At 35.7% G+C, this 13174-nt stretch overlaps 1 protein-coding gene across 7 annotated transcripts in view; it reads right to left on the minus strand.

The window, feature by feature from the left end:
* The window catches only part of AGPS (alkylglycerone phosphate synthase), a 137295-nt gene that overhangs the window by 75994 nt on the left and 48127 nt on the right, over nt 1–13174 (minus strand). For all 7 annotated transcript variants that reach the window (XM_002712307.6, XM_070070624.2, XM_089328102.1 and 4 more), the window contains exons 8-10: nt 10835–10915; nt 6840–6965; nt 880–988 (exon numbers count right to left, since the gene is read on the minus strand). In XM_002712307.6, the coding sequence (XP_002712353.3) occupies nt 880–988; nt 6840–6965; nt 10835–10915 (316 nt within the window). The remainder of the gene's footprint in view (nt 1–879; nt 989–6839; nt 6966–10834; nt 10916–13174) is intronic.

Below are 13174 nucleotides of genomic sequence, written 5' to 3' on the forward strand. Positions count from 1 at the left end.
GAACTGTACAGTTTATTTTCTTCTTTTTTGGCGTTACTGTTAAGGATCAGAACTTATGCCCTAAAAATCTTAGTTTATTTATTCATGAATGTAGCTAAAATTCTCCAAAATCTATCTTTTTTTCAAATTGGACCACCTTCTAAAGTAATGAGTTCCTCTGCGAATTTAGAAACACCTTCTTATTTCAATTTACCTTATTTCACTGAATTTAAAGGATATCCTTCTTCCATTCTAAAAATTGAAAACAGCCCATGTTCATCTTATCCTATAATTCACCATGCTTATATAAGTCATTTTGTGCCAAAACAGAAGGGAGAAAGCTAATTTTCTTTTGATTTGTGAATAATTTAAATGTTTACAATGAAATGAAGAACTACATTCCAATTAATCTAATATTTACTAACCAAGAAAAGGATACTGCATGCATAGTGAAAAATCAAAAGACTAACAGATACGTGAATCAGTAAAATGTTAAATCTATTTCTTTCAAAAGTCAAATAGTAATTTTAGAAAGACAATAAATACTTTATTCAGTTCTTTCACCTGATAATTCTAACAAGATTAAAGAATACAAAATGTCAAAGCAAACCTCTTTAAGACCTTATAACCACTTTTCTAAAAATTAATTAAAAACTCTAACAGAAAACGTTTAAAAGACCAAGTTGTCTCTTGAAATATGGAAAACCAAAAAGAGGAAGTTTAATAAAATGTTATAATAAAAACTGTATGAAGTACTAAATTAAACTCTTAAAATTCACTAATCCTTAAATATATAGAACATGTTTTTCTTTCAAAGATCTGATACCAAAATATCACAGATTTTCACAAAAGTGAGTCACTGACCTGTATTTTTCATAGTAAATTTGCAGTTATATTTACCTTCAGATCCCATGATGAAGTGATGGATATCAGGGCCTGTTGACATACGAGGTCCTTGACAGCTTTTTTCTATTGTACCTCTAGGTGTTACCATTTTTATATGAACCACCTGTTTAATACAATACACGATATAAATTCTAGACATCTGTCAATGAATCTGTGTGTCTGTGTATGTACACACATTCACATATATTTATGTAAAACGTTACTTTTAAAATATTGGATTAAGTAATAAATTGTGATGCCTTTTTGAATCATAAGTTCTTAGCAATCTTTGACGTAAGCCAAATTTGTACACAACCTTATAAAAGGAAAAAATCATTCTAAGATTGTACATCTCTTGATTTGAACTGCTTTAGATACATTCATCATCGAAAGAATGGAAAAACATATTTCTTTACATCAAATTTAGTCCAGGGTTATCCATATGGCAAAGAACTAAAGGACTCAAAATATAATCAATGATCACATTTTAACATCCTCACTCTTTGACTTGTTTAACAATATTTATGAAACACTATTATACTAGGCAATATCCTAGGTGTTTAGAGTTATAAGAAAAAATTTTATTCTTGCCTTACCCTCTCTTCAATGACACTAGTAAAAATGAATGAAAAGAATGAAATGTTAACTGTGAACAGGTCAAAAATGGAATAAAGAGGTAGAAGTAATAACTAAGTTGAAGAGTAGTTGAAGTAAGTAAACAAACTAGAGAAGAAGGACCACTGCAAGAAACAGATTCCTAAGGTCTGAATCAGAAATGGCTAGGTAAAAATCTAACGTGTTTTTAGAATAGATTTTTGACAAATAAGTCTATTCCTTATAGAAGAAAATGAACAGAGATCATCAATAAGCAATTCACAAGATAAGAAAAATACTTGTCAATGATGACATTTAAAAGTTGCCAGTAAGGACATTTACATTCACTAGCAATTAAAGAAATTCAAAACTAAAAGACAAAAATATAAGTCCAATAAAATATATAGATAGCCTCATAGTACCAATTGGTTCAAGGTTTTTACAAGGCAATTTGACTGTACAAATCCAAAGACTTTAAAATATATAAATCTAGGAGTTTACCCATAGAAAATAATTAAAGATGTATGACAAAAAAGTTACAAGAGGACACTTTCCCCTTTGCTTTCTGTAATTTTGAAATCAAGAATAATTTAAATACCCATTTAAAAAGTTTAATAAACCACAATTTTCAATACAAGAATCATATGAATTCTTTAAAAACTATGGTGGAGTGGCAGGCAGTTGGCATAGCAGCTAAGACATCACTTGGGATGCCCAAATCCCACGTCAGACTGTTTGGGTTCAAGTCCAGACTCTGCTCCTGATTCCGCTCCTGATTCCAGTTTCCTGTTAATGCATACCCTGGGAGGAAGCAGGTGATGGCTCAAGCAGCTAGGTCCCTGTCACCCTCATAAGAGACCCAGACTGAATTTCTGGTTACTAGCTTTGGCCTTTCCAGTCCCATAGTTGCAGGCATGTAAGAAGTGAACCAGAAGATAGGAGATCTCTGTCTCTATTTTTCAAATAAATATATAAGTAAACTTTTCAAAATGATTATGCAAGGGGATGGAGGAATGGGAAAAAGTTGATTAATGAGTATTAAGTTATAGTTAAGAGAAGTTCTGTGTAGTCAGGTGAATAGAGATAATAATGTACTCTATTAAAAAAAAGGCTCAGGGGCGAGTGTTGTGGCATAGTAGGCTAAACCTCCATCTGCAGCACCAGCATCCCATATGGGCACTGGTTCTAGTCCCAGCTGCTTCTCTTCCAATCCAGCTTTCTGCTAATGGTCTGGCAAGGCTGTGGAAGATGGCCCAAGTGCTTGGGTCCCTGCACCTGCATGGAAACCGGGAGGAAGCTCCTGGCTCCTGGCCTCAGATTGGCTTGGTTCTGCCCATTGTGGCCATTTGGAGAGTAAGCCAATGGATGGAAGACCTTTCTGTCTCTCCTTCTCTGTCTGTAGTTCTGCCTCTCAAATAAATAAATAATCTTTAAAAAAAAAGAGTTCAAAGAGACAATTTTGAATGTTTTCATCATAAGAAATGATAAATGTTTGAGGATCTGAACGTTATACAATATATACATAAACAGAGACATCATATGGTACTGATAAACATGTACAGTTTTGTTATCAGTTAAAAAGAAATAGGGGCCAGTGGTGTAATGAGCCAAGCAGCTGCCTACAATGCTGGCATTCTGTATAGGAGCTAAGGTTCAAGTCCCATCTGCTCCACTTCCGATCCAGTTCCCTGATAACGTGCCTGAGGAGGCAGCAAAAGATGATCCAAGTACTTGGGTTCCTGCCACACAAGTGGGAGACCCAGATGGTGTTCCAGGCTCCCAGCTTCCTCCTGAATCAGCCCCTGCCATTACAGTCTTTCAGTGAATGAACCAGCAGATAGAAGACCTCACTTTCTCTCTCATTCTGCCTTTCAAATAAATAAATAGATCTGAAAGAACGAAAGAAAGAAAGAGAGAGAGAGAGAGAGAGGGAAAGAGAGAGAGGGAAAGAGAGAGAGGGAAAGAGAGAAAGAAAGAGAAAGAAAGAGAAAGAAAGAGAAAGAAAGAGAAAGAAAGAGAGAAAGAAAGAGAGAAAGAAAGAGAGAAAGAGAGAGAGAAAGAGAGAGAGAAAGAGAGAGAGAAAGAGAGAGAGAAAGAGAGAGAGAAAGAGAGAGAGAAAGAGAGAGAGAAAGAGAGAGAGAAAGAGAGAGAGAAAGAGAGAGAGAAAGAGAGAGAGAAAGAGAGAGAGAAAGAGAGAGAGAAAGAGAGAGAGAAAGAGAGAAAGAGAGAAAGAGAGAAAGAGAGAAAGAGAGAAAGAGAGAAAGAGAGAAAGAGAGAGAGAGAGAGAAAGAGAGAAAGAGAGAAAGAGAGAAAGAGAGAAAGAGAGAAAGAGAGAAAGAGAGAAAGAGAGAAAGAGAGAAAGAGAGAAAGAGAGAAAGAAAGAAAGAAAGAAAGAAAGAAAGAAAGAAAGAAAGAAAGAAAGAAAGAAAGAAAGAAAGAAAGAAAGAAAGAAAAGGGAAAAGGGAAAAAAGAAAAGAAAAAGAGGAGCTGGTGTTACGGTGTACAGGTTACACCGCCACCTGTGATGCTGGCATTCCATATGGGCGCCAGATCAAGTCCCAGCTGTTCCATTTCTGATTCAGCTCTCTGCTAACATGCCTGGGAAAGCAGCAGAGGATGGCCCAAGTACATGGGCCCCTGCACCCATGTGGGAGACCTGGATAGAGTTCCAGACTTCTGGCTTTACCAGGCCCAGACCTGGCTGTTGCAGCCATTTGGGGAGTGAACCAGCAGATGGAACATATCTCTCTCTTTCTCGCTCTCTTTCTCTAACTCTGCCTTTCAAATAAAATAACTAAATCTTAAAAAAAAAAAAAGTTTTAAAATTCTAGTACAAACCTATAATGATTTACATTTTAATATACTGATAAATTTAAAGAGCACATTAAACACAGTATGATCCTCTTTTTTATATTAAAAACTAGATTTTCATATGTATTTGTGGTATGCCTAGAAAAAGGCCTGGAAGAAAAATTATAAAGAAAATTAGATATGATCATATATATATACACACACACACACATATATATATATATATATATAGAGAGAGAGAGAGAGAGAACACATGGCTTTTTTAATACCAATTGAGTATCCCTAATCCAAAAAGTCTAAACATTTTGAGTATCGATTGAATGCAACAAGTAGAAAATGCTACATTTGAACTTATGTGATGGATCATGGTGCACTAAAAACATTTCATAAGATTACTTCAGGCTATGTATACAAAGTATATAAAACATAAACCAATTTTGTGTTTAGACTTGAGTTTCATCACCAGGATATCTTATTATATATATGCAAGTATTCCAAACTCCGCTCCTAAAAATTTCAAAACAATTTGGTTTCTAAGTACTTCAGATAAGGGATATTCAACATATAATTGTATGTATATGTATAATTTTTAAAATAAAATAAAATTTTTAAAATAAAAAAGTTTTTTTTTCTAATTGCTTAAATTGAATTACAGTTATAATTTTTAAAAGAAGCATTTTCTTCAGAAAAAAATTTTAAATTAATTGCTCACTATATCACCCTTTGTTTCCTTTTGTGAAGATTCAGGATCTTTATTTTGATTCTGTCATAGATTTCAGTTTCTTTTCTTCTAACAGTGCTTCATTATGAAAAAGTACAGGAAGTCTCCTTTCATGGCAGCATGGGTTATTTAACGGCTTTGAGTTGTAGCCCCTTAACACTAGCATAACAAAGTATAATCACAAATGCTCAGGAAATCCTTTGATGAAGAGATATTCATTAAGTTAAGAAATACTTGAGTATTTGAGGTGGACTGTAGTTAAAATTCCTTTAAATGACCATAAAAATAAGTGAGGATCAGAATTTAAGATGAAAGTTTATCCCATTGTACTAGAGAGCACTCAAGACTTCTGAATTTTTAGCTTTTTCAAACAATAAAATAATGCATTAGTATCTTTTAATACATATATTAGTATATATTACTTAAAATGTATATTAATATTAAAGAACTATATAAACACTCAAAAGATTAATATTTTACTGCAACTACATGGATTAAAAGAATATCAACTTCAGTGAAGTTCTTATAAAAGCAAGTAAAATACATTAAGACAGTTTCAGAGGACACTGTTGCAAAGAAGTTAAAATAAAATGTGCTAAATAATTGCTAATGAAAATAATTACATCATGACATACACTTGATAATCTGTAACTTTAAATATCTCCAAGAAATGATTAAGATACATTGCATGCTTTAGCAGTACTAAATGTAGCAGTCTATCAAATATTTGCCTAACTCTGATAAAGTTCTTATAATCCCAATAGCAAAAGGATCCACTATTCTCCCCTAAAATTGAATTTAGGTTATTTTAATTACAAAAAGAAAAGTTTGATTTTCAAAGATGTACTTGGGAAAAGAAAATGAACACAGCAAGATAAGCATTTAAAAATATTCACAATATGAATAAAAATCTTAAATATTTTGTGTTAACCACAAAGAAATTTTTTAAAAAGATTTTATATTCCAATCAGGTGTTGATGAAAAGGATAAAATTTTAGATTTGAAAAGCAAAGATAAACAATCATAGGAACATCACTTTAGTAGTTTCATAAATTAAATTCTTTTCAACTATTATCAAAATATGGGCAATAAGGGACTAATATTTATGAAATATCTGCTATAGTCCAGAAACACTGCTGAGTTTGCATTCCGTCCTTTCCTCAGAACAACAACTCTGCAGCAAGTATCATTATTCTATTTTTACAGATGAGAAGACCTAAAGTCTAGAAAGATAACTCAGTTTGCACAGGGTCACACAACTAATCACTGGAAAGGCTGCAAATGGAACAAGTGCAACCTAATTCCTAATTAGTGTGTCCACAGCTGCACAATTACCATGCTAACTCCCACTGAAATGGCAGCAGATCAGCTAAAACAAAATGGTGTGCATAAAAATATTACACTTTATTTCATTATTTAGCAGAATAATTTCAATTAAGCTCCCTGTCTACAGAAAAATCTTTTTTCAGAAAAATAAATGTAAAATCACATAAAGCAACAAAGTATCAATAATGAGATCACCTAAATGTATCAACAAAAATTTTGGTAAAGTTGAAGACTAGGTTTTCACAAGACTTGTAAAATAGTATTTGTGTAGTTTGTAAGTTGGATACTGTAAAACAGCCACAAAACTTAAACATTAATCACCTGAAAAGGGATATCCTTAAATAACATCTATACTTATGTATCTTAATTGCATCTTTATATATATTTAATTTCACTATAATAAAAGGGGTATAATTTTAGGTAGGTCTATCATCCAATTCTTAATTTTTAGAAGCCTTTAATCATACTATATTAATCTTTACACATAAATCAATTATTATATAATAACTAGAAAGCAATTTACCAGGTCCTCAATGTTGCCATAGATATTCTTCTTCATGCCTGATGCCCGAGTTGAAATCCATCCTCCCACAGTGCTAAATTCCAGAGAATCTGGTTCGTGACCCGTACAATAACCACTTTCCTTAAGCTAAAAAACAAAAATGCAACATTTTACTAAGGAAAATGGTCCCTTTTCACACAGAGCTCAACACATTAACTCTTCTCACTTTTAGATTTGCATATTTCACTGGTATTTGAATTAATGAAAACCTGTGTAGAAAAAAAAATACTTTAAATTCTGCCTAATGGCAAACTTCACAAAACTGAAAAATGTGGGCCAAAACACAATTGTATTTTCCTCAGGTTCACTAGACAATTTTACTTGTTACATCTTTTTGTTTTAATGCCTGCCGTCCCCTCTTCTATTTTTTTTTCCCACCAACAATTAAAATACCTAGAGAGATCAGATTATGCTTAAATAACTGCCAACTTCACCTAAACACTTTCAATAAATAAAGTACTTAATCTCCTGGTCTCCCTACCCTAATATAATATGCAGCAGGCCTGCAGAAAATCCGAGCAAATTGCCTGTACTTAATTCTCTCAAGGAGTCATGTGTTTTAATGTACAGCCATCTGGCTAGGTTTCCTGCATTTAATACCACCATTTATTTGTGATGCAGATCATGCATTCCTGTACATTAAACAGTCACTTGTTTCTCATTTTTCTATATTAGCTTGGCTTTGCCATCTGCACAGCACCTGAGGTTGAATGGATGCCCTTTACTGCAACAACACCAAAGCCATCCCACTGAAATCATTTTAAAGACCCAGCCATCTCCTGTCAAATGGTACAGACGCCACCATCTGCATACCTACTGTCTACTGCACTCAAGCCCATCAATCTGTGTTGACCATTTTGATAGTCATCCAGTTAAGCAACTGCTTCTATTTTTCAAGCAAGCCATGCAGAGATGTAGAATATGTCAGCTATGTTTGTATCTGTGTATTTAAGTACAGTACAAAAGCTGTAATCTAAAATTCAACGGTGTGTTAGAAGAAATATAATTTGTTAGTTTTTGTACATTATCACTGCAAGTTATTTTTCTTTTCAAATTTTGCTGCTAGGAAAACAAGATTTGAAAGATATCAATTGTTATATAATAAGTGTTTTTTTCACTAAATATTCAATATATTTAATTTTAAGAATTTAATACCCACTCACAAATAAGTAGTTTAAATCCATGGCTAACCAATCTAAAGTCTATCAGACTGTTAGGTTGTATTTCTGTCCTATTTCCATCCCTAAACAAACTAATGTTATTTCTTCTCAAAAGACTGCTACTACTCAATTTTATGAATTTAGAAGAAAAACAGAAATACATTGAGTCCCAAGATATATTTGGCACTGAAGAAGGAATTTTCATATATTCATATGATTCAAAAAAAACTTCCACATTACTTACAAAGAAGTCAATCTTTCAATACAAACTTAGATTATTTCTATCAGTATATTCTGTATCCAGTATGCTCCTAATTTGCTTCTTATGTCTGGTAGGCTATTTCATTACTTCTTCCAAAACACATGTAGCTACCAAGTATCAGGACTGTGTATAGCAATGAAAACAAGGATCTAAAAATGTTCCTATGCTTAAGGAGCTCTACCTACCACACTAATTTAAATCTACTTCCTTGTTAAAAATGTAACTTCCTACTAGGTAAATGATATTAAGAGTAATGGGTTAGGGGCTGGTGCTGTGGCATAGCGGGTAAAGCTGCCACCTGCAATACCAGCATCCCATATGGGCACCAATTCGAGTCCCGGCTTCTCTATTTCCAATCTAGCTCTCTGCTATGGCCTGAGAAAGCAGTAGAAGACGGCCCAAGTCCTTGGGCCCCTGCACCTACGTGGGAGACCTGAAAGAAGCTCCTGGCTCCTGATCAGCCCAGCTCTGGCCACTGCAGCCAACTGGGGAGTGAACCATTGGATGGAAGACCTTGCTCTCTCTGCCTCTCCTTTTCTCTGTGTGTAGCTATGACTTTCAAATAAATAAATAAATCTTTAAAAAAAAAAAAAAAAAAGAAGAATGGTTAAAAATCTGAATATCAGGGGCCAGTGCTGTGGCAGAGCAGGTAAAGCTGCTGCCTGCAGTGCTGGCATCCCATATAGGCGCCAGTTTAAGTCCCAGCTGGTCCACTTCTGATCCAGCTCCCTGTTAACGTGCCTGGGAAAGCAGAGAATGGCCCAAGTCCTTGGGCCTCTACACCTGCATCGGAGACTTACAAAGAAGTCAATCTTTCAATACAAACTTAGATTATTTCTATCAGTATATTCTGTATCCAGTATGCTCCTAATTTGCTTCTTATGTCTGGTAGGCTATTTCATTACTTCTTCCAAAACACATGTAGCTACCAAGTATCAGGACTGTGTATAGCAATGAAAACAAGGATCTAAAAATGTTCCTATGCTTAAGGAGCTCTACCTACCACACTAATTTAAATCTACTTCCTTGTTAAAAATGTAACTTCCTACTAGGTAAATGATATTAAGAGTAATGGGTTAGGGGCTGGTGCTGTGGCATAGCGGGTAAAGCTGCCACCTGCAATACCAGCATCCCATATGGGCACCAATTCGAGTCCCGGCTTCTCTATTTCCAATCTAGCTCTCTGCTATGGCCTGAGAAAGCAGTAGAAGACGGCCCAAGTCCTTGGGCCCCTGCACCTACGTGGGAGACCTGAAAGAAGCTCCTGGCTCCTGATCAGCCCAGCTCTGGCCACTGCAGCCAACTGGGGAGTGAACCATTGGATGGAAGACCTTGCTCTCTCTGCCTCTCCTTTTCTCTGTGTGTAGCTATGACTTTCAAATAAATAAATAAATCTTTAAAAAAAAAAAAAAAAGAAGAATGGTTAAAAATCTGAATATCAGGGGCCAGTGCTGTGGCAGAGCAGGTAAATCCTTATTCTGACTTCTATAAAACCTTGACTGACCACAGGTCTTTAACACTACTTCAACAAATATGTTCATCTTTATCCAGTTCTCTGCATTAAGTAGAAAATAAACATAATCTTTCACCCAGAATTGGTCAGGAACAGGCCAACTTCAATAAATTTTCAAGAAAGAAAAGGAGCCCCAAAAAGTGCTACAAATACTCCAAGAGCTCCAATAACTCAGGAGATGAACAGCTTTTAATGAAATTGTACATTGAAAAGTTCAACAAATACCAAATACAAGTACCAACATTTTCCTGGCTGATGTAGTTTACCAAGACATGAAAGTTCCATGTCCAGTTTGTTCCATTCTGCTCCCAGTACTTCAGTTCAGATCGCAATCGGTCCTTGCCTAAATTACTGCAGCAGTCAACCGGCCCTAACACACACCAGTCATAGCCAAGAACTAGCTAAGGATAAAGGTAAAATTTAACCTTCTACAAGGAACTTTATAAGGCCCTTTTAGATCTAAACTCTTCATGCTTTCCTGGCTTCATCCTTTACCATCAATATGCCCAATCCAGGGCAATGTACAAAACAACAAGAATGTGTATTCTCCCAACACCCATACTAGACTTCAGCCATTCATAGGTATCTGCAGTTCCCCAAAAGCAGCAGCTATGGCAATACCTCTGCACACACTCTTTCCTCTGACTGTTCTTCCCACCTCATCTCCGGTTTTGGTTAACTGTGATGCATTCTGAAGTCTCATTTTTAAACATCACATCTTCTGTGATATCTTCTTGTTCAATTCCTTCCCATGTGGCCCATTCTGATGACTCATGTAGCCTCCATATAGCATTTCTAACTCTGAATCACCAATTTTCTAATATGTATCTAACTTTCTGCCTTAATATAAGCTACCTAAGGGTAGAGAGTAGTGTCTCAATCACTACTGTGTCCTTAGCGTTTCGTTCAATGCCTGACCTACAACAGAAACTGAACAGATTAGGTGAGTGAAAAGTGTTTTGTGAAAGGTACTTCATTCAGAGGGACACAGCCATTTAAAAATCTTAAAGAAATAACATACCTGTCTTTCCAACTCTTGTCCTGTTATGCCAGCCTCTACATGAGCTGTCAGGTTGTTCTCATCAACCCAAAGGATTCGATTCTGTTGCAAAGGAAGAAAAAAGTCTGATCTCCAGGAACTTCTGACATTTTCTCAGGAAAGCTTATTTCTTAACTCAAAGCAACAGTGACAAAACAGTACTTAAGCAAGCAGGGTGCCCTCCAAACTCCATCCACATTGGAAACAACCTCAACTTAGGTTTCACTACACAGCATGACAAAGATGGTAGTAAGGCAGTATAGTACCCAAGAATTGATTTAAAACACGGACTTTGTCTGTATTCAGATTTTATATGAATGAAACTCCACAGGGCCGGCGCTGTGGCACAGTGGGTTAACACCCTGGTCTGAAGCACTGGCATCCTAGGTTTTGTTCCTGGCTGCTCCTCTTCTGATCCCAGTTAGAATGGCTATCATCCAAAAATAAAAAATGCTGGCAAGGATGTAGAGAAAAAGATACTCTAAAAAATATATGGTTAGAAGGCTGGCGCCGCGGCTCACTAGGCTAATCCTCCACCTAGCGGCGCCGGCACACCGGGTTCTAGTCCCGGTCGGGGCGCCGGATTCTGTCCCGGTTGCCCCTCTTCCAGGCCAGCTCTCTGCTGTGGCCCGGGTGTGCAGTGGAGGATGGCCCAGGTGCTTGGGCCCTGCACCCCATGGGGACCAGGAAAAGCACCTGGCTCCTGGCTCTTGGCTCCTGCCATCGGATCAGCGCGGTGCGCCGGCCGCAGCGTGCCGGCCATGGCGGCCATTGGAGGGTGAACCAACGGCAAAGGAAGACCTTTCCCTCTCTCTCTCTCTCTCTCACTGTCCACTCTGCCTGTCAAAAAATAAAAAAAATAAAAAATAAAAAAAATATATATGGTTAGAAGAAATGTAAACTGGTATAACCACTATAGAAGACAACATAGAGGTTCCTCAGAAATTTGAAACAGATCTATCATGTGACCCAGCCATCCCACTTCTGAGCATATACCCAAAGGACATGAAATCAGTATATGAGTTACTTGGACCCCCATGTTTTTAACAGCTTAACTCATAATAGCTAAGATTTAAGAATCAACCTAGATGTCCATTAGCTAGTGACAGGATAATGAAAATGTGATGTGTATATAAATATATACACAATGGCATGCTACTCAGTCATAAAGAATGGAATCCTGTCTTTTCAACAAAATGGATGCAAATGGAAACCATTATGCTTAGTGAAATAAGCCAGAACTGAAGACACATATCACAGGTTTTCTGATTTGTGATAGCTAATATAGAGTATAAAAATCTAATTATTTATAGCCTTTGTCTAAATTTCTGAGTGGTTTTTCTACTTTTCACTTGTTAGACTGTTTAGTGGAACATTAAGCCTGTGAATACAAAGTAAATTAAAAATATGTTATCACAAAAATTATAAAAGGAAGAAAGGAAGGGGGAGGGAGGGAAGTAGGTATCATATTCTTATTATTTTATCCATCAACTACAGGAACTTGGTTCTTTTATATTAAAAATAATTTTAAAAAATTTTTATACATTTGCTCAATGTTAAGATATTTAACTTAGTTTTCACAATACCATCCTGCAGTATTACTGTCTCTGTTTTACACATTCAGTAACAGATTTAAAGGTAAATTTGCACATAGTAAGATAAAGAGCCAGAAATTCATTTACATTCCAAAGTCTATTCCATACAATCCTTCTACTGTCTCCTGAGGAAACTGCCTTTTCTTAAACAATAGAATAGGAGAAAGGTTGAAGAGGAACTTCATCGTAAAGTAATCAGGAAATCATTATGTGAACTTGCTCATCATTTTAGCAATACTAAAACCAGGACAACCAGCTAATCTGTACCACCTCACCTGATGTTATGTGACACTCAAAAAAAAAAAAAAAATAACAAAACCATAATACAGAGCAATGAAATCATTGCACAATACAATGTATACATATATCAAAACATCACACTGTACCCCATAAACAGATACAATCATTGTGTCAATTAAAAACAAAACTTCTAAGAGGAAAAAACAAATCACCAGAGAAGACAGTCTTGCTTAAAAAAAAAAAAAAGCTATACATGAATCTAATTAATCTAATTCCTATATACTAGAGGAAGAGTTATATGACACCAAGAAGAGGAAACAAATTCAAAATGTGACATTCTACACTACAAATAACCTAGTTTCTTCAAAAGCCAACAGCATTCAAAAAATAGGGAGGAAGAAGAAGCTTCTAGATAAAGTGAGACTTAAGGGAAATAACCAAAAGCTAACATTAACCTTATCTGGATCCCCATTTGAACAAATGAACA

This window comes from Oryctolagus cuniculus, chromosome 3, assembly GCF_051225735.1.
Source record: "Oryctolagus cuniculus isolate XC-2025 breed Fujian yellow rabbit chromosome 3, ASM5122573v1, whole genome shotgun sequence".
In the NCBI taxonomy this organism is placed as follows: domain Eukaryota; kingdom Metazoa; phylum Chordata; class Mammalia; order Lagomorpha; family Leporidae; genus Oryctolagus; species Oryctolagus cuniculus.